This window comes from Protopterus annectens, chromosome 11.part0 (genome assembly GCF_019279795.1).
Source record: "Protopterus annectens isolate FY-2018-M chromosome 11.part0, PAN1.0, whole genome shotgun sequence".
In the NCBI taxonomy this organism is placed as follows: Eukaryota; Metazoa; Chordata; order Ceratodontiformes; family Protopteridae; genus Protopterus; species Protopterus annectens.
The window spans coordinates 1,252,588,604-1,252,610,681 of NC_056745.1; the positions used below are offsets into that span (position 1 = coordinate 1,252,588,604).

At 40.3% G+C, this 22,078-nt stretch overlaps 1 protein-coding gene across 1 annotated transcript in view; it reads right to left on the minus strand.

The window, feature by feature from the left end:
* The window catches only part of SCUBE1 (signal peptide, CUB domain and EGF like domain containing 1), a 4,299,807-nt gene extending 4,278,156 nt beyond the window's left edge, over window positions 1-21,651 (minus strand). Inside the window, exons 1-2 of the mRNA XM_044087300.1 lie at window positions 21,591-21,651; window positions 21,140-21,268 (exon numbers count right to left, since the gene is read on the minus strand). Of these exons, the coding sequence (XP_043943235.1) occupies window positions 21,140-21,268; window positions 21,591-21,651 (190 nt within the window). The remainder of the gene's footprint in view (window positions 1-21,139; window positions 21,269-21,590) is intronic.
* Between the last annotated feature and the right edge of the window lie 427 nt (window positions 21,652-22,078).

Here is a 22,078-nt window from a genome sequence, read left to right on the forward strand (position 1 = left end):
TCGAGAGCAGGGAAAGGACTTGCTTTTTGGTCTCTGCCCACTGGTTTGGGGGAAGATCTGGGAACTCTTTTGGGGTTCGTAGAGTGTGGAAATAAAATTTGTATCGCTGGGACACTATGTTGAGGACCCAGCTATCATTGGTAATTGTGGCCCAGGTGCTTGCATGGACTGAGAGTTTTCCTCTTGGGGGCAAGAGCAGGTGGGCAGACGGTGGGGATGTAAGTGTAAAGTCATCGTGAGTTCTTACCATGAGGGAGTGGCTTTGCACTCCCTGGTTTTGAAGAGGAGGAACTCCATTGCTTAGATCTCTGCATTCCCTGGGGCTGCTGTCTGGGAAGCCTGCCTCCCCAGGGTCTGGGCTGAGCTGACCTGAAGGGGGCAGGAAAGGACCAGTGCTTGGAGGGGCAATGCCTACTGAACCTTGGTGGCTGGACCAGCAAGAAGTCTAACTGTCTGCATAGATTTAGCTTTTTCTTCGATCTTTTTTAAGACCTCCTCTGCCTTGGTGCCAAATAAGTTGTCTTTGTGCAGTGGTGCGTCCAATAATTTGGATTTGACATGGTCTGGCAAGGGCTGTTCCTTTAGCCAAGCATGCCTTCTAAGGACAGAACCAGTGACTGCTGCCCTGCAAGATGCTTCTAGGGTGTCAAAACCACATCGTAAGGTGTGCTTAGTTACTTGACTTGCAGAATGCATTAACTCTATTTTCTGCACAAGCAGGAAAAGAAGATATTTTTTGTTTGAGGAGTTCCATGGTATGTTGCTGATATTTTAGCATATGGAACTGACAATTTAGTGCTCTAATACCAAGAGTAGCAGAGGTGTATATTTTTTACCCCATCTGTCTAATGCTCGAGAATACCTGTCTAAGGGGGTGAGATTATTAGCAGAGGTTGCTTTAACTCCTTTAGGTCCTTGAAAGAACCTCGGGGTCAGCAGTAGGATTTTTGAAAAAAAAATTGTGAGAGTCAGGGACTCAATAGTACCCGTCTGGCTTCCTGGGAGCAGGGAGGGAGGATGTCAGGAGTCAAACTGGATTCCATAAAAACATCATCCACAACATCCAGGACAGGAGGAATGGCCAGAGGTATGTGCTGGAAGATGTAGGGTAGTCCTGACATTCCCATTAGAAATGTTCCCTTAAGGTATGTAGAGTTTCACCAAAGGAAAAGTCCTCGGGTGGAGAGGCTGAATGGATGGATTCCTCTGCATAAGAATCCTCATAAGCTGAGAGGGGTTGCATATCTTCATATTCAGATGCATCAGAATCATCGGACTCCTGTTCAGATAAAACTACTGGAGACTAATCTCTTTTTCTTTTGGAAGGGGGAGCCTGGCTTCCTCTGATAAGCATCATAAGGTCTTCTGCCATTTTAAGCATCTGAGACTGAGGAAAGGAAGCAGGTGCCCGAGACTGGGTCGGTTTCTTGGGTGTAGTTCGTACCCTGGGCCTTAGAAACTCTGTAGTTTTCTAAAGAACAGTAGACACGAAAGAAGTCACTGGTCTGTGTCGAGAATCGGTAGTGCAAAGTACTTCCTCAGAAGCCACTGCCTGCTCAGAGGCTCCAGATCCATCCAAGGTAGAGACATCCACAGGTCATTAGTCATGAAGAGTCTCGCGGCATATTGGACTCAGAAAGGGTCTCAGTAGTGGTCTGCGAATCCATAGAAGCGGGCATCATGGGCTGCGAAAGTGCCTGAGGACCAGAGAACTGACGAATAGCTTAACGGAAACATCGTCGGCAGTTTTGGACCTGTGCGGTCTGTCTCTGTCTATCGTTTTTTTGGAAGCTCTGCTGTCAGATGGCTTACCGAAGACATATCGGAATTCGAGGACTGAGAGCAAAAATATCTAGCTACAATAAGGGCCCGAGTTCTGGCGTTGAACAAAGCACAAAAGCGACAGCTGGGGACGTCGTGGTCTGGGCCTAAGCAAGTGACGCAGTAAGAATGAAAATCTCGGTGTGGTATTTGCTTTCCACAGGAGAGACAATTGTTAACTTTTTCTGACATCGGTTAGAGTAAGAAAAAAGGATCCCCAATGGGGTACTTAGTTTTAGAAGACTTCAACTTCAATTCAGAAATGAAAAACTTGGGTAGCGGCCGACTGGCACTCGTGCAAACTGTTTCTGCTTCGGGCTCCTTGGCAAGAAAAACTGATGTAATGGCGTAGGCTACCTTAATTTATAACACTGATGACCTGACATCAGTCCTGGAGCGACGACAACTGACAAAGAAATACTAAGCCTCTAGTATTCGGGTCGACTGAGGGCTACCCTGGCAGGTATAACCCAAATGTGATGACTGCAACAGTGAAACACAAAGAACATCCTCCTTAACTCTTCCACAGTCTTACTGTGAATGTCAGCATCTTGGAAATCCAATGAGCACATCCACTCATTTGCCCAGAGAGAAGGCAGATTTGATTGCACAATGACCATTTTGAATTGGGTTTTCCAGACATAATTGTTTAGAAGGCTGAGGCCCAGTATGGTCCTGAGTTTTTGTGGAAACTGAAAAGTTGGAATAAATCCTTTACCCTCTCTAGTCTGATGGGACCTCTTGGTTGTCTCTTTTGGACAGAAGTGATGCTCTCCTTTTTTCTTTTTTTTTCTTTTTTTTTTTTTGCTGCCTTGGACTGATTGGGTGGAACATCTTCAAATGGCATTTTGGGTTTTGGAGGTGCCAGGAAAAATGGTAGAGAGCACCCTCTGTATATCATCCCTCTGACCCATTTGCCTTAAATGATGGTCTGCCATGCTGCTGGGTAGAGGGAGAGACAACTCCCAACTGTCTCCAGGGCAGAGCTGTATGGCAGATCTTCAGGGATGCTGCAGTCACCTGTCAGAGAAGGATCTGCTACATATCTTAGGTCCTGCAGATCTCCTCAGCCTCTGAGCATGCGTTCATTGAAGGGGTCGCCTCTGCTGTGGCCAGTCCTATCAGAAGAGGAGTCAAGTTGCAGACGTTTAGTCTTCCCGAACCACAGTGAATGAGGTGTCTTTTGGTTCCCACTGTATAGTTACAGGGGAACCTCGAACTTGGCTCCAATGGCATTTTCCTCCTGTTCACAATTCTGTATACTTTCTTTCACCAATGGGCTAAACAAGGAAGACCCATTAAACTAGCCATTGAAAAAAGGACACTAAGGTGGTCGTCAACAATCAAAGGTGCAGCCATACATAGTATTTCTTCTCTATGCTGATTCTGTTTGCCCTGGTCACTACACCCACCATATTAAGCATAGTGAGGTTGTCTCCAGTTGTTACCTAAACTCAGACATCATGAGAGCTTTCAGAGTAGACATGACTTGCTGCATTAAATCTTTCTGAAATTGAGTCATACGCATGTCATACTTCAAAACTCTTTATGCAAAAGTGCTTGAAGTGCACACCCACTTCAGATGTCTTATCTATAACCCTCAGCTCCTTGTTGGGAGGATGAACAGTGGCCAGGTTCGCAGATGGTTCTTTCCCGGCAGCCGCCACCACCACAATGTCGGAGTCATTTGAAAGGGACTTTATAGATTTATAGGCGAGTACTACGCTAACTGCACTGAAGGGGCATTTTAAGCCTAGAAAATATCCTGAGGTCAAAATCAAACCCTGTACCTTGTGCTTATGATGCAAAGACCTTGACGCTTACGCCAAACCCACTCCACTACCATTAAGCCAAACCCACCCCAGTGTTAATTGTCTTTGTATGGGCAAAGTATTTTATCAGGCTTTATCAGGGACTGCTTCACAGGTTTTGGGTAACTATCATGACCGCCTGATTGCTAAATCAATCAACTTGTCAGCTGAGGCACCACCCAGGAAGAAGATGGGCTGAACCGTAAGCCTTAAAAAAGAAGTACAGTTTCATCTGGGGGGGGGGGGGTCGAGACAAGATCAACTCTGGTGTACAAGATCTAAAATTTTACCAAGTGTGGCGCATCAAGAGGGGACTGGGGGGGAATCCCTCTGGGTCCTCAGACGGTATCTGACATTTGGGATTCTGACTTGGAGTTGAAGTGCTTTCTCTTGCACATCCTCTTCTTGGGTACATCAGGAGAGATGTCTCCTGACTCCTCAGAGGGCTAGGCCCGCTACTGAGCAAAAGGTTGGAAGCTTACGGGTCAACTCTGACTTAACTCTGACCCAAGGACATTGGATGGGAGGAAGGCAAAATAGAGTGAGTCATGGTATGGATCTGAATCTGGTGGGACATTAATTTCTGCTCTCTTTGGTGATGCGACGATCTTCCCCAGCACTTGGAAGGCCAATATGACCTGCATCAGATCAAAGGACATGGCCCTAACCGCTAGATCCATCCACCATTCAGAGGTATGACTGGAGCCAAAACAGAAACCCTGATTTTGAGAAGGTGGAGGGGGTCTCAATGAGCGAAACAGCATCAAAGACTCAAAAGTCAAGGTTTCTGAAACTACTATTGATGCCACACCAGGCAGCCCTGAGGATGGGGCCAAAGCCCTGAGCTTGAACCATTGACACCAGAGACTAAAGTTGGACCGGAATTATGGGGGGGGGGGCATCTGGACATATCTGGCTATCTTCAGAGCCAAATGACTCCATTCTCAGTCTGAGTCTTAAGAATGCTCTACACCAGACTGTCCAAGTCTGATTCTAATGTGCTTTTGTAAGACCTGAAAGATATAACAGACAGTGCCAAAGAAGATCTGGGCTGGAGGAGCTATTCCACTTTTCCTAAGGATCCTTGTTTCTTGGGGGAGTCCTGTAACAGAATCGGATCCAGTGGTTCTGGATCTTGAAGAGGAGTATATGTAGGAGTGTGCCATGGGTACATCAAACCTCGGAGGTTTTTGTTCCCAGAATGCAACCATAGACTCAGAGGGCCTTTTCCTTGACTCAAACTTTTTATGTCTCGACTTCTTATCCAAAGATTTAGATTTTACCACCTCTGGATCTGGTGGCAGCATCCCTTTCAGAAAAAGTTTATTCCTCCTCTCAGCCACAGCACTAGACCCAAAGCCTGTGTAACTACTGCACTCAACAGATAAATTTAGCACATCACACAAAGGTTACTTTTCACAAAATGCCTAGATTTCTGCCTCATATTTTTGGTCTATTCCTCATAAAATTTGTGATTTTCTGACAAATCACTGAGGACTGAAGTCTCTGAATAATCCTTCATAAAAATTCAAGCTGACACAAATTCTGTTATTTTAGCAACGTTCTAACTTTATAAGACAGATATTAAAAATCTGTCCTTATTTTTGGGCCTTTGTCCCCCATTATTTTAGGCTTTGTCCAGATTTCTTGAGCTAACAGGTTCAGAGGCATTTTGCAAACACACTGGAAATATCATTGTCAAAAAAAGAAATATTAAGACTATATTAACACGCTGCTCAATAATCAGAACTTTCATAACACACTGGTAATGTATGTAAACAACTCTATGCTTATGAAGTAAACTGTGACATCCATGCACTGGCCCAGCAATCAAACAGCCTCAATACTCACCACTAACACCAGTGACGGGCATCAATATTAATTGTTTGGCAATGGTGGGATATCCACACCACATATTAATTGGTTGGAAAATACTAATTGGCTTGTAGTGGTGTGGGTAGAGTGAATTCCTGTAGCTTGTGTACAGTGATCACTGAAGGTGTTTTATCAGCCACACAGTTAATACTCAGAGTTCAGATCACAATTGTTTTATTTCCTTTGTTAGCTTAGTTAGTCAGGGAGAGCAGGAAGCATGTCAGCAGAGGAGTACAGAAAGCTGACAAGAAGCCAGCTGGCTGAGATGTGCCAGGCTTGGGGACTGGTGTATGGAAACCTGACTAAGGCAGACATGACTGCAGCTTTGGTCACAGCTGCATCAGAAAATAGCAACTAGGAGGACGATCAGACTTGGCAGTGGAGATGTACCACCCTTAGAGAATGGGCAGCTCAACCTTTTTGCAGTGGACTTAAAAATCCATCTGGAGCTAAAGAGACTTGAGTTGGAGGCCAGGCATTTGGAAATAGAAGCAGCTGAGAGACTGAGACATCTGCAGGCTGAGGAGAATGAGAAACTGCTATGCCTGGAAGCTGAGGAAAAGGAGAGGCAGAGGCAGCATGAGAAGGAGATGCTGACTCTTCACCAGAGTCATGGAGGCAATGGGGAAGGGAGTAACTGGACCCCAGAAGCACAAAAGGTCATTAAATTGCTTCTGCAGTTTAAAGAGGGTGATAATTTTGATAGCTTCATTTACATATTTGAGAGGGTATGTAAAAAGTGTGATGTTGGCCAAAGGCTCTTTGTATGGTTCCTGACCCCCTTACTCCATGATAAAGATTTAACTGTGTTGTCTAAAATGTCTGATGTTGACTGTTTTAATTACACTACGGTTAAGAACGGTTTGTTAGAATTGTTTAAGCTAACACCTAAAACGTATAGGAAAAAAGTTTTGTGAGCATAGATGCAAGGCAGATGAAAGTGTGTGTGAATATGTTGCTGAACTGAGCATTTATTTTCATAGGTGGGTGAGTGGATGTCAGGTCACCACTTTTGAAGGACTGGCAGAACTTTTGGTGAGGGAAAAAGTCCTTAGCACTTAGCCTGAGGACATGAGGATCTGGTTAGCTGATAGACAATGTGCTTCTTCAGATGAGTTGGGGAAGAAGGGAGACCTATACCTAGCAAGCAGGGAATCCCTGCACAGGAAACGGACCCCGAGTACTGCTCATGGGTCTAAAGGAACCCATGGTGGGCAGCATAAATTGCCCCAACAGAATCTGCCAGTAGCAGGGGAAGACACTAGTCCATGTACATGTCCAGGACCTAAGGTTAAATGTTTTGAATGCAACCAGTGGGGCCATGTGGCATACAAATATCCATGGAGCCAAGGAGGGGAATAAAAGGTGAGAGAGCCAGTAAGTGGGAAAGACAAAATGCCAACAGTAGGTTGTCTTGAGACAACAGGGGTACCAAACTACCATCCTGCAGATGTCCTGATAATGAAGGATTTGGATGAGGCAGTACCATGTGTTTATGCAGTTACACGCAGTCAGGCTAGGGGACAAGCATGTGGGTCTGGGTAGCCTGGGGGAGACCCAGACAGACTGCATACTTGCAGCTAGGACTGGTGAGGTGGTTACTTCAGGGAGGGAGCTACTCTGTAGCAGTGAGACTGAAGGTGAGCCACAGCTGCTTGTGGGTACTGATGTTCCCTTGGACAGAGTGACTGCAAAGGTAGAGGTGAGTAGTAGTACACAGGCTGACAGTGAGGCACCACTGTCAGAGGATGCCAGACTTCCTGTGGAAGGGGAGCTGGGAAGGGTTACAAAGAGAGAGTTGAGACAAGCTCAGCTCTTAGACCCTACATTGCAAGGCCTGAGGCAGGTAGCTAGTAAGGCACCCGATTCTAAGGGGAAGTGGGATTCTGTATACTGGGACAAAGGGTTACTGTATAGAGAGTGGAGCCCTGAGGGAGGGCTAGAAGGTGTGAGGGTACAGCAGTAGGTAGTATCTAGAGCCTACTGTCTGGCGCTTCTAGCCATATCCCATGACATTCCCTTTGCAGGTCATATGGACATAAAACGTACAAAAAGACATATTATGCAGAACGTCTATTGGCCTGGAATTTCCAGAGATGTAACAGGGTACTGGAGGACCTGTGAGCAGTGCCAAAATGTAGGCAAGGCAGGAGACAAGTTGAGAGCTCCTTTGATGCTTTTGCCTGTGATTGAGAAGCCATTTCAAATGGTAGTTATGGATATTGTGGGGCCTCTGAGTACCAAAAGTTCCACATGGAAAAAGTATATCCTAGTGGTAGTGGATTATGCTACATGATACCCTGAGTCAGTGCCTCTGTCCTCCATCGAGGCAGAAAAGGTGGCAAATACTTTGTTAGAGGTTTTCAGCAGGGTAGGTTTCCCAAAAGAAATACTGACTAACAGAGGTGCCAATTTCATGTCAGACCTGCTGGCTTGTCTGTGTAATTACTGTGGGGTGAAGCACCTGAAGACCACCCCCTACCATCCCCAGACTAATGGCCTGGTTGAGAGGTTAAACTCTATGATCAAGTCCATGCTACGAGCATTTGCAGACCCGTATAAGAGGGAGTGGGACAAATATTTGCTCCATCTGTTGTTTGCTTACAGAGAGGTTCTTCGGGAATCCACAGGTTTTTCACCCTTTGATTTGCTGTATGGGCATTGGGTGAGGGGACCTCTAGATTTAATTCGAGATGAGTGGGAAGGTGAGTGTGAATCTCACAAGGAGTCTGTTGTGGCATATGTCCTAAACCTCAGGACAATGCTCAGGGAATTCATGGGTTTGTGAAGAAGAAAACAGCTTACACTTGCAGCGTAACCAGCAGCGGCAAAACAGTGGAAAATAAATAAGAAACAGCCTCAGTTACTCACAGCAGGAAACAGAAAAAAATAACAAAATTTATTATGTTAGCGCTTTCACGGTGTTCATCACTTCATCAGACAAACATTCCCTTAAAAAACAGAAGCATTTAAAACCATACCAATTAATGACATCACAAATCAATCAACAAATTAAATGCACATTGTCAAGCACTTAAAATTATTTAAAAACACGGTCTTAAAAATAACAGTTTAATGTTTCATCACACTTTAATGTTTCAAAGGTCTCTCTTTCAAAAAGGGTTTTAGGGAGACTTTGGCATTCATTCCTGGTGGTCTGCCTGAAGTTTAATTATCCAATTTTGCTCTGCCACTTCAGTTTTGTTTTTAAAGTCTCCTCCCCTTGCACCTTCAACTAATACTTCTAACACAAAGAAACTAAAGCTATGATTCATTCCTTCTTTTAAAACATGTTGTGCCAAAGCACTAGTTTCTTTTGTGTTCCGTACATCCCTGTAGTGCTCAAGCATCCTGTCTTTCAGCATATGATTGGTTTTACCGATGTAGTATGCATGACACATCTTACAGAAACTGAAATAAACCACATTTTTGTCCTACAATCAGTGTAAAATCAGTCAATGTTAAAGTGCAATATAGGGTGTTGATAAGATTTACCAGTATATACATATTTACATGCACTACAATTTCTGCATTTATGTGTACCAATTCTTTCTGAAGGAATTCCTTGGTTCTTATTTAGATTATAGCAAAGATGCCTTTTAAGGGATGTGTTGCTCTTAAAAGAAAAGCACGGTGTTTCACCTATCACATTTTCAAATTTATCTACAGTTCTTAGAATGTTCCAATTATCTTTCACAATATCACATATACTGTTAATATCACTGGAGTATGGCAGGGTGACTCTAAAATCACCAGGCTTCACTCTATTTGATTGTGAGTTTATTTCAAGTGGAGTCTTCTCCATAATATGGCCTGCATCTATTCTGCCTTTCTCTCCAGGCTTCTGTGATATAGCAATCTATCTCTGCAGCTTTGTAGCCCCTACTAAGGAATTCAGCTTTAAGATTTGATAGTGCCCTTTCCAGATCAACATCATCATTGAAAAGCCTCATTGTTCTGAAGACCTGCCCCTTCAAGACATTTTTCTTTACATGTCAAGGGTGCATCCTACTATTATGTAGGATGTTATTTCTCCTAACCAGCTTTCTATAGAAGCCTGTATGTATTGTGGGTAGTTCCCCCTCTACTAATCTTCACATCCAAGAAATCAATGTCACTATAAGAATATTTATGTGTAAATTTAAGGAAACTAGTGGTAGTATGCAGATATGCAATAAAGTCATTCCGCTGTTCAATAGTGCCATCCCACAACAAAAAGACATCTACAAATCGTGTATACCATTTCAAATTCTCAGTAAAAGCGTTGTTAGATAAAACATAGCCCATTTCCCATTGAAATAAGCAAAGGTTGGCGTAGCTGTTCACGCATGGTGTGCCCATAGCTATGCCAACCATCTGCAGGTAAAATTCATTACTGAATGTAAAAACACTGTTGTCAAGTATTATTTATAACAGCGTACAGATAAGAGAAACCTTCCTGTCATTCCAATTCTTACTGTTCAGAAACTTCCTGATACTAGATATTCCCCATTCATTGGGAATGATGGTAAATAAGGATTCTATGTCCATGGTCACAAAACAATAATCAGTGTGTAAGTTACATGTTTGCATATACAAATTCTGTAGAAATGTCTTGGTGTCCTTCAATATAGCGACACATTGATCTAAAAGGGATGTAGATTATTCTCCACATAGATAGAGGTTCAGTCACCCAGCCCTTGCTAGATACTATAGGATGCATAGGTGGTATACTCAGATGTTTATGTACTTTGGGCAATCCATACAGGTTAGGAGTTGGATATTCTACTTTAAAGTATTCAAATAAAGGTTCATTAATCAAATTGGTAATCAATAGATCAAATACCAAAAAAGTGACCTTCTCAATAATCCTTCTCACAGTGGACCCAGATACATTCAAGTATGTGTCAACATCATTTAATAAAATGTTTAGCTGCTGTAAGTAAAGGTCTTTTTCTAAGACCACAACCTCACCTCCTTTGTCAGCTGGTCTAATAACAGCACTAGATATGTTCTTTAATTCATATAGTGCATCATGTTCAGCCTATGACATGTTATAAAACTTAGCTTTACCTTGTCCAGCTAATTGCTCTCTAATTTGTTTCTCACACATTCCAATGAAAGTCTCTACCATAGGGTATGAGGGTGGAATGAAAGTACTTGTTTTGTTAAAAACTTCATACATATATGTCTCTTCCTTAAATAAAGCTTTCAAGTTCAAATTATGCCCAAACAACTTTAAACATTTCAACACCTCCACCAAATCTGTTCTTTGGCCAGGTATAAAATGAAGACCTTTGACAGTACAGAAAGTTGAGTATCAGTTAGTGAATAAGATGAAATGTTTATTACTAAACCTGTCTCTTCCAGCTCCATTCCTGGCTGTCTGAAGTGTTGGTGCTCTGTTGCCGTCACAGTTTCACTCTCCTCCCTCTGCTCTTGGGAGCGTTCTCATATAGGGAGCGGGTCTTTTAATAAAAACACATTTCTGTTATATTGCATGTGTGTTTCTGACTGCTCGGCTTCTGTAGAAGCCGATGCAACAATCCACGGTCTCACGACTCTCTCATCAGAGAGATTATTAGCACTGGCTCTATTAATCACTTGTACTGACTGTGTGGACTCAGTGGGCTCGATTTGCATACTTGTAATGTCACTAACATTAATAGCCAATGTATTTGGTACTTCCGTTAAAACATTAGACATTGGTACTTTCCTCGATGCTTCTATTGGTTGTTCAACCCTTCTGTTTATTTCCTGATCTACAGGCTCCAGAAAATATTGCCAACACCTTCTTTACAGAAACTATACAATCCCTTGCCAACCAACTAGGCCCCAACAACCTAGACCCTATTAGCCCCATATCCAATATCTACCCATCCTTTAACTTTCAACCTGTACCAACAGCATTTATCCAGTAGCATTTATCCAATCCTTAATCAAGGAACTGAAAACCACCACCTTTTCAGCAGAACTAGTGCTGGCTGAATATCTTCAAAAGGCTGCAAATTCAATAGCATATCCCATCTCAGTATTAAATTAATAGAATCATCTCTGAAGCATATATCCCCTCCATCTGGAAAATTTCCTATGTAATTCCTCTCCATAAAGGGGATAACTCCACTGATCTATCAAATTACCGGCCCATCGCCATTCTGTCCCCTCTGGCTAAAATTATGGAAAAATGTATCCACAAGCAACTCCTTCATTACCTCAATTTGCACAATTTCCTAGCTCTCTCCCAGCATGGATTTAGACCCCACCATAGTACCACCACAGCCCTTCTATCCTTCTCTCAGACAATAAATCAAATCTGTAATAATAATGCGTCCTCCTCTGCTGTCTTTCTTGACCTATCTAAGACATTTGATATGGTAAACCACCAGCTACTCATTCAAACACTAAAACCTCTTACCATAGACAGCCTAGCAATACGCTGGTTTCAGTCCTACCTAAGTGGCAGACAACAAGCTGTGCTATGGAAGGATAGCCTTTCTTCCCTACTGTCAGTCACCCTTGGAGTTCCTCAAGTGTCAATACTAGGACCTCTCCTATTTTCCATTTTCATTAAATGATCTTCATACAGTCATCCCCAAAGTAACCTGCATTCAATATGCAGATGACTCTACCCTAATCTGTTCTGCCGCCTCTGCATTAGACCTGCAGACCTTAACCCAAAATACTTTCAATGTAGTAGAAAACTGGCTCACTGACAGATGCCTTCTATTGAATCCAAATAAAACAAAACTGCTACTCTTCACCCCCACCCGGAAAGCTACACTCCCATCATTTACCATAACATCTAATAATGGCATAATAATTTCCCCAGAAAGTAATACAAAACTATTAGTTGTAATTGTTGACAATAACCTTAAGTTTGGCGCTCACATTGACAAAACCATTAAAACAGTCAACAAAAAGCTAGAATCTCTATATAGAATTAAGGCATTTCTAACCCCAACTGCTAGGACAGTTATTGCCCGAACACATTTACTTTCAACCCTTCTTTATGCCTCCCCAATCTATACAAACCTGAGTAAATCTGACCTCAATAAACTCAATAGCTGCTACAACACCATAGCCAGATTTGCCACAGGCTCAGCATATAGAACCCACCACTGTATTAACCTATGATCTCTAGGCTGGCTAGAGTTTCCCTCTCAAATCCAGTATAATCAATTAATAATAGCCCACAAAGTCCTCCATCAGCCCGAAAGCACACCCATACTCAAAAATATAATTACCCCTTACAGTAACCTAAAAACTCCGGTCTTCTGACAAAATACTGGCACAAACTGTTAAATCTAAAAACTCAGCAGGTGACTCACTGTTTTGCAACTCTGTTGGAACAATCTGGAATCGGCTCCCTGCCAAACTTACAGCAAACCAGACTATTAACCAATTTTAAAACATCTCTCAAAAAATTCCTAAAAAGTCACTGGCTGTGCCCCTGTACCAACCCTGACTAACCAGCTTACCACTCTCTTCACTATCTGGCTATCTGTAAAATAGTCAATGTTTCAGACTTCGTCTCATTCTCATATGTATTGTACTACTGAATGACATGCTACTTTTTTCAGCCTTGCACCAATAAAAATGTCTAAGTTCGAACAAGAAAACTACAATGTTAAGTTTAAGTATGTATGTATTCCAAGTATACATATAATCCTATAATTCTGTACTGGTAACTATATGTGACTGTATAAAACTGCTACTGTTTAACTCTTATGTAACTATCCACATGTGGAGCTTTTCTCCCTGGGCCTCTGCTGAAAATGGACCTGTGTCCAGTCGGACTATCCCAGTTAACAAATGTAAAATAAAAAAAATAAAAATAAATGTATAAGGATATGCTGATGTAGGGTTTATGAGAAAGACCTGAGGATATAAGGAGTTAATTTCAATTTGGTATTAACATGAGCAAGTTTCTACTTCATTTGGTATAAATAGCAGCAGTTGAACGAGGAGGATGAGATGTCAGAGAAACTTTACTAGTAGTTTGAGGTGGAATGGACAGGGTGGGAGGTCTTGAAGATATAACCGGCTATGGAAGGAGGTAGCATTGAATAGTATAAGAAGAGTGGCAGTGAGGGTAATTAAGAATATATCGAGTTGTAAGGTGTGGGTCTTATTGTGAATGGAGGAGAAATGCTAGCAAATGGAGAGGGTTGGGTAGGCGTATTTAAGGCAGCAGTGTGTGTTACAAGAAGTACTAGTGAAGAGGGGATGTAGAGGGTGGAGCCAGAGGATGGATTAAGGGAGGTACGTGGTAATGATATGCAGAAGTGTATTGGTTGAGAAAGATATAGAGGAGGAGCTATAGTTGGTACAAGTGTAATGGAGGACTGGGTGGGTGGGAATGGGGGTAGGTAGAGGAGTGGAGTGAGCCCGAGTGTAGAGAGGGTGAACGGAGTGGGTAGATCTAGGACTATGGAAGGTAAGAAGAAATAAAAAAAAAAGTCGCTTTATTTTTGCCTGAAAACACACATTTACTTCTGAAATCCATAGATAAATGGCTAATTTCCTAGACTAACTTGTAGAGAGATAGGGTTACATAAAAACAAGATTCCGGGGAGTTCAGCTGCTATTATATCAGGGAATATCACAATTATTACACTATTTCCGGAAGGGGGTTGAAAGAGAAGCAAGATAGATGCTAGGCTTATTTAATTAAACAGTAAAAGCAATAGCTGGGGGGGGAGAGATATCCAGCCACCGACCAAGGCAGTATGCTGTCCTGAGAATTAAGTTTTAAAATTAAACAATGTGCAATTGCTTGGATGGTGCTTTATTCTGAGCAGGGATGGAGGCCAAAGCTCTGTATATCAAAGTTCAGAAGCCACGGAGGTTGGCAGACAGGATTAGGTACTAAAAGTCAAACTGGAAAAATAAGGGCAGATAAGGAGAAAGATAGTGAGATGAGTAATTAATGACGACAGAGGTAAGCTGTAACATATATAATGGTATTATGTGCAACCATACAGTGAAATACAATCAGATTTAAGGGACAGTGCAGTTGCAAAAACCTCCAAAATAGAGCAGCTAAGAGACTTAATATATCACTACAATAAAGACTTAGTGATATTCCAATAGTAGGTACATGTTCAATACATGGCAAAGGAGCTGAAACGAGCAATAGTGATTAACATGCCAGTACACACTAACATGCTCTGGTTAGAAAAAGGCAGTGCAGCAGGTATATTGACTGCTTTTGGGAGTCTATCTGTGCTTTGCTAACAGACTATAACAGACAGCTAACAGATAAATTATAAATGTAGACAACAGTATATCATTACAGCATTCTGAATAAGTGAACTTCTAAAAAAAAAAAACAACATATAGGTAAAACATAAGACTTAAGGAGAGACACAGCACTGGCTGCCAAAAGCAATTACTAGAAACTGGAAAATCAACATCTAAACCTGCAATAACTGAAGTATTTAATACTGTAAAATATATAAAAATTTGGAGATGGGACCTTTACAAAAAAAGGGAAAGAGCAAATTACATTGAAATAAATGGAATGTGTAGGATCAATACATACAGAACAAATTTTAGAAGGAGGAGGAGGAGGAGTGAAATTTAAGGGAAAGCTGTACTTGAACAGTTTTTGCAAAGTTGGAGAAAATGATAACTCTTAAAAAAAAGAAAAGGTGTGTGTGTGTGTGTGTGTGTGTGTGTGTGTGTGTGTGTGTGTGTGTGTGTGTGCGCGCATAGGAAACTAATGAAAGTGTTTACAATGGTTTGTCATTTTTTTCTATAACTGTATGTGTACCCATATCATTGTTAAACTATATGAATTTAATAAAGCTGATGAAAAATGTTTTGGTAGAGAAGGAGAGGAATTGTGTGGGAGCCTAGACTTCATGAACTGTGTTAGCAGAGCAAATGATGGTAGAAATCAGCAGCATACTGTATTACATCAGAGGGGCCAGAGGTTGCGATTAGGTAAGTCATGATCATACTGAACAATAGCCCAAGGATGGATTCCTTTGGGGAAGCCAACAGTAAAGGGTAGAAAGGTTGAGATGGCATTTTGCCAATATGCACACTGACACCTCTTATTAGGATAGCCTTCAAGCCATCTGACAACTGTATGAGAGAGGCCAAGGTGCTGAAGTCTGCTTAGTAATTTAGAAAGAATTATCAAATGCCTCAGAGATCGACAAATACTGAGGCCATGCATTTTCCCTCATTTCTCTTTTGATATATTGTGTCAAGAAATGCAAACAGTGCTATAGCTGTGCTAAGATTTGGTAAAGAAACATGTGATAGTGAAAGCAAACTGTTAAGTAGGTATTTGAGTAACTGGGAATGAAACAATTCTCAAGAAGCTTACTGGGAGCAAATAACTAGACAGGGACAGGTAAAAGAATGGGAAGATGCCAAGAACTTACTTGGACTGCAGGCTAAAGATTGCCTTCCATATCAAGGACTGACTATCAGAGTATAGGCAAAGAGAAAGAAATAGAGGGATCCTAAATGAAAGACCAAAACTGGTAGAGTTTTATTTAGTAGAATCTAGAACAGAAGTTGCCATTAAGAATATAATAACTAGTAGAGCGTATAAACTATTGCAGGATAACTATAAGAATCAATCAGAGTAGGTTAGGAAGGACTGGGAAGAGAGATTAGATAAGCAATTCACAAAAAAAAAAATAATGAAAGGATGTATGCATGTCTCCCAAATAGACAACAAAATCTAGAAGATTTCAGATCTTTCCCTGGAAGTGCTTATATAGGTATTTTTATAACTCAAGCAGACTTCAAAGAATTCTTCCTCTGGTAGACAGCAAATGTTGGAGGTGTGATGCTGCAGAAATAGGTAACTGGGAACATATTTTCTGGGAGTGTAATAAGCTGGTAGACTTTAAAGATTCCCTGCAGACTGCTCAGTCGGAGATGCTGGATGAGCAAGTTGGCATGACTAGGAAAATGATTTTTTCGAGTTATGATATAAACTCACAATTGCCTAGACATAGCAAGGCATTGTTGAGTCTAATTATGATTGCTGCCAAAAAAGCAATTACTAAAAAATGGCAATCAAAGTCTAAACCAACTTTACTAGAAGTAGTGAATGGAGTTAAAGCAACTGGAACTGGGATCTTTAGAAAAAGGGTAGGAGCAAATTACATAGGAAAACATGGGAACTGTGGGATTAGTACATGCAGAGAAGAAACGAGGTTTAAAAGAAGGCAGGATTTGAATGAGCTATGTAATGGTTGACTAACAATAACCACAGACGTTAAAAGTGATGTATAATGTTTGCAGCTACAGTTGTGTCGCACGGTTTAGAATGTACAATATTTGCAACTGAGATTGTGTCGCAATGGTTTATTGTCATTTATATAACTGTAACATGGCCTATGTCATAAGTTATAATTTAACAGAGATATTTCTTGTTTATATAAAAATGAATCTTGCGACAGAAGTAAATATGGCAATAGGTCTATAGCTGGATACATCTGTGGAGTTTCCGCCTTTGTAAAATGGTAAAATACAAGACTACTTCTAGATGACAGGGATATAAAACTTTAACAGATCTGCTGATAAAGATGTACACAGAGTAAGCATGTGCTTCTACTGGTAACATTATATGTTTAGCAAGAAAATATCAGTAGCAAGGGTAGTAGGTTTTAATTGTGCAAGTTATTTTCTGATCATTGCTACCGAGACAGAAGATAACGTTACAGCTATTTTGAGACCGAGCAGGGTAATTTGGTACTGTATCATGTCCTTTTAGAGATGTGACTACAGTAGAGAAATGTTTCTTGATTCTTCAGGAAATGTTAACATTTGTTTCTGATGGCAATGGATTTAGTTTGGCTGTCTTATCAGGTTTCAGGAGTTTATTGATGAATACAAAGAAGTTTTTTGAGATTTGAATTGAGCTTACTACAGGTTTGTCTAATAATTTTTCTTGTCAGAATTAATGTGCATTTTTGCTACACTATGTGGGTGGTGGAGAAAATGATAGCTGGGGTGTGTTTTATTTGCATGCCAGCTGTCCCATACTTTATCTTTCTCTCATGAAATGCTTCATTTCAGGGGTTAAGCAGGGGAGCAGAATTTACTGTAAACCTTACTTCTTTACTGGAGATTGTTATAATATATATAAGAAGATGTCACTGATCTTTTTTACCGCTTTATCTAGTGGGATCTGTTTTAATACGTTCCAGTTCCAGAGTTGTAGTGTGCCTGTGAAAAAGTGTCCCAGTTGAATTTAGCAGGTTTCTAACTAGGTCGAGCTGAACAGCTTTGGGGCCTTTTGGCGTGAGCTCTGATGGCATATGTAGAATGGTGGTTGCTTACAATATCAATCCTAGATTGAACAGTTTTGTCAGGATTTGAGGTTGGTTACCATCAGTTTTGTTGCATCTTGAAGTATAGATAAGTTGTGTAAAACCAAATAAATTTTGAGAAAGAAAGGGGAATTCTTGCTCTGTGGAGAATCAGTTTACATTTACAGCTACTAGGATGTTAGATGAGCTTTTGCCCAGGACAGTATCCCCTCGATTATAGAAAGGTTGTTTTTGTTAGGGAGAAATGTAGAGGCTATGATGCACAATTTTTAGGACTGTTTATTTTTACTGGACTGTTTATTTTTAATAATATAACCAGAATTTCAACAGTTGAAAAATGAGGCATTATTTTAGCACAGTGTTGTAACACTCTGCTCCCATTCCACCCTCGAGTCCACTATAATGCCTGCAGTACTGGTACAGCCATATCCATCTGCTGGTCAATCTCCAGATCCATTCTACCCCCACTCAAACAGAACCTCAAAATAATTATCCACTGAGATAGTTGCTCTCCCTCATGTGCAGAAAACAATCTATTCTTTTCTAGGAGAGAACCACAATATCTAATTTAGAAGCGTTGACTGCATATTTAGCAGAAAAAAACTACTCTAACATAAACCAGGGATCACAGTTACTTCAGACTAACACCATGCACAAAGTGAACAACATTTTAACACCTGTTTATACTATACCCATTCTACAGAATAATATTATTGTCTCAAAGCTGCTTAATACCCCTGGACCACATAAGGCTTCATTAGAAAAGCCAGCTTCACCATTTTAGCATTTAGTAATCCAAAAATAAAATTTTCCATAATGTACAAACCCAGAGACATGCGGTGACTGGGAACACTGTGGAAGGACAATATGGCATCAGATAGCAACTGTTTATTACATGCTGCTGCCATTAACGTATGACAGCAACCTCTAACTTTCTGTTAACCCTTTATCATAAATCTTATATTATAATGTTTCTGAAGTGCTCAGAGATGCTTCTTTGGCAGTTTGATTCCAGACTGTGAATATAACTTAATACGTGTAATATGGCAAGTGCAGTACACACTCATTCTATTTCAAAGTGGCTAAGCAAGCTGTTTAAACAAGAGAAACTCCAATTAATTTGTATACACCTTTGTGGGATACTTAATCTTGTACAATGCAAAAAAATTAAATTAAAAACTATGCACTTGTAGCTTCCAAAACATCAGAAGTACCAATACCAGATGCTATCTGATGTGACATCTGTACTTCCTAATAAATCATGTCTTCTTGCCAGCACAGAACTAATGTTTATTATTTCACTATAAACAATATAAAGCATTTAATGCAAACTCAAGAATGTTAGACTACAGAACTACTCTCCCAAAAAAAAAAAGCAATGTGCTGCAATGGACTTGACAGAAGGGACTTTAACGAATGTGTATTATTTGGCCAAATGCCATTGAAGTGTTTTTGTCAAATGACAGGAATCTTCTACCAAGCTGGAAACTAAAACAAATTTCCCCTCAAAATTCATTAGCTGTTTGTTGACTTGTGTAAAGAAATATGTTGTCTTTACTTTGCAAACCTGAACTAGTGAGAAGCAACTTAAACAGTGCCACTAAAATCCATTCCTCTTGCTTGCAAGAGGTTATCCAGATACAGTGTGGCCTAAAGCAAAGCTTTCCACTTGAACTTTCTGCACACATACTGACATGCACAGAAGGAAAGCCTGCAGAACTAAACACTGCCTTCTGTGCAGTACCATACTTGCTCTCCACAAGGCATGCAAAGGTGAGATGCTAAGTAAACTGGCTCTTTGTTTACACACCCAGAGAGAAGCCACTGAATCAGAGCAGATCTGTGAGTGCAGCATAAGGAAACGTCTAACATGAGTCTGCTGCTGTCACTGTAGCAGCTTTATAGAAAAGATGAAGGATCTGGGAAGTGCTAATAAAATTAGACTAAACAGCCCTTGCAAATTGACCTAAACAGAAGCTGAAAACATCTAAAAAATCCAACTCACTTCTCAGCAGAAAAAAGAAATGAACAGTACAGAAAAAAAAAGCTGAGGCAAGAGTCTTCCTTGATGGTTAGAGTAAAAGGGTTAAAATATTACCAACCTTCTGTAAAAGCTGCTTCTCTAAATGTTACGGTAAACATTGTTGACTAAACACGTGATGCTTTTAATGTTCCTGGATTGAATGAAAATTGTAATATATCTTGCATCCTGAAATTGAAAAGTCTTTTGAGGTAAATTATATGACCATCATAGTGTGAGCTTAGACTCACACTTTGTTTTTTTGCAGTCCCACACATTAACAGATGTTCGATCCAGTATTTTAACATTTTGTCCATATTTTAACTTTGAATTTTTAATTTTGACATATATAAAAAAATTTCTTGACATATGTAAGAGAGTTAACCACTTAACTACTTTTATGTTGGTGTATTTTTGTTATTTATACTTAATTTGGACTAGGTTACTTTAAATACTCTTCTCAATGTATGTTTACAACAATGAGATGACATCTATTATTACTATGTACCTTCATGTATTTTTTATTTTGATTTGAGGTTTTTGTTTTTATATAACTGAATTTTCGTTTTTATACAATTGAACTTTTGCTAATATTGATGACACAGTAATTGAGGTAACCACGCCTACTTCAGTTTAAATTAGGCGCGTTTTTTATGTCTCTGTTTATTCCTCTGAAGAAGTTACTACTTGCAACAGTAACGAAAACGTATTGTGTTATATAGAATAAACTTGCGTTTAGGATTTTACATTCTGGCTATTGTGCTTTTTTGAGCTACCTCACTTTCTCACTATCCGAGTTAAACAGGATTTTCATTACACAAACAGCAGACAGCTTAGACTTAAATGACTGCCTGCTGCAAGGTTTGTAAAGAAAAGCTTTGTCCTTCAACTAGAAAGGAAGGGGTTGTGCAGAAGAGTAATTTTTAAAAATCAAAGTGGATATGTGGAAAGATAGAATATGTTGATGTTTTTGCTATGTTATCACAAAGTTCAATAAAGGAACAACTGTTTGGAAAACATATTCAAAATTACTCCTCTCTAGAACAGTCCATACATTAAAGCCATGTGATGAAACATTGTTTTAGGAACTCATGTTCTGCAGTTCATTACCAGTGAAATGCATACTCTCGTGTCAGTCAGTGTAAGCACATCTTTAGATACCCAAAATCTTTCATAAACATGAAGCCTCAATAACACGGTTTAATTAGTAAAGCAGTTGAGCAGGCAATAAGTACCAATTTTTAAAGTTCAACAGCTGTAAATCAACATTAGACATTTAAGGATTTAACTATTTGCAGATGCATTAGCAGAATAAACAAGCAATCCTTTACCTTCACAGTGGTGGCCGTCTCCCTTATAGCCTGGTTTGCATATACATTTATAGGACCTGGGACTATTCTGACAAATCGCATCTATATGGCAGTCATCCGTTCCCAGTGTGCATTCATCAATATCTTCATCTATATTGAATGCAAAAAAAAAATGTAATTAGTTAAATCACTGCAACCAATGAAAACATAAAATGATGTCTTCCCTTAAACTATACAAGAAAAGTCATGGTCTGTGGTAACAATTTTCATAATTTTGGTAGGTTTTCTTAACCAGAGAAATGATGTTTCTACTACTAAATAAACTATATTGGTAAGATCAGAGAAATGATTGACTGTAAGAACAGTACACAAAAAATACTAAGAAAGGGACAAAACTGTGGCGCTTTCTGCAAGTCAGGCTGACACTGGAGTGAGATTACTGTGCATCAAGCAGGAAGTAGTTATGTAGTACTTATGCCAGTGAGCTGCACAACATGTACAACAGAATTAAGCAAAAGCATCATGAGTACCATGGGGCTCTATGGTGCAGAGAGATAAAGCCATTACTGTTCCCCAGACAAATTGTCTTCAATTAGTGGCTCAGGTGCTGCAAAGGGAGGATGGGAATGTGCAGCCAATATCGGCACGCAGTGCTGTGCTTCTGTGTGGCTCTGTCTGAAAAACTGCATCATCCCTCAACATTTACTGTGCTACTAGTGTACACGCAATACACAGTGACCAGCTGTGAACCATACCTGCATCGATATCAGGCACACAGTACTATCTTCAACAGTCCATCCCCAATGCCATCTTCCTTAAAACAATCCATGTGGACAGAAGCAAATGTACAAATCATTCTTACTTTACTTCTATTTGTATTAAGTAAAAGTTGACAAATACAATCCAGTTCTGACTCCTTCATCTACCAATCTGATAAATTGAACACAATATGTATGATAT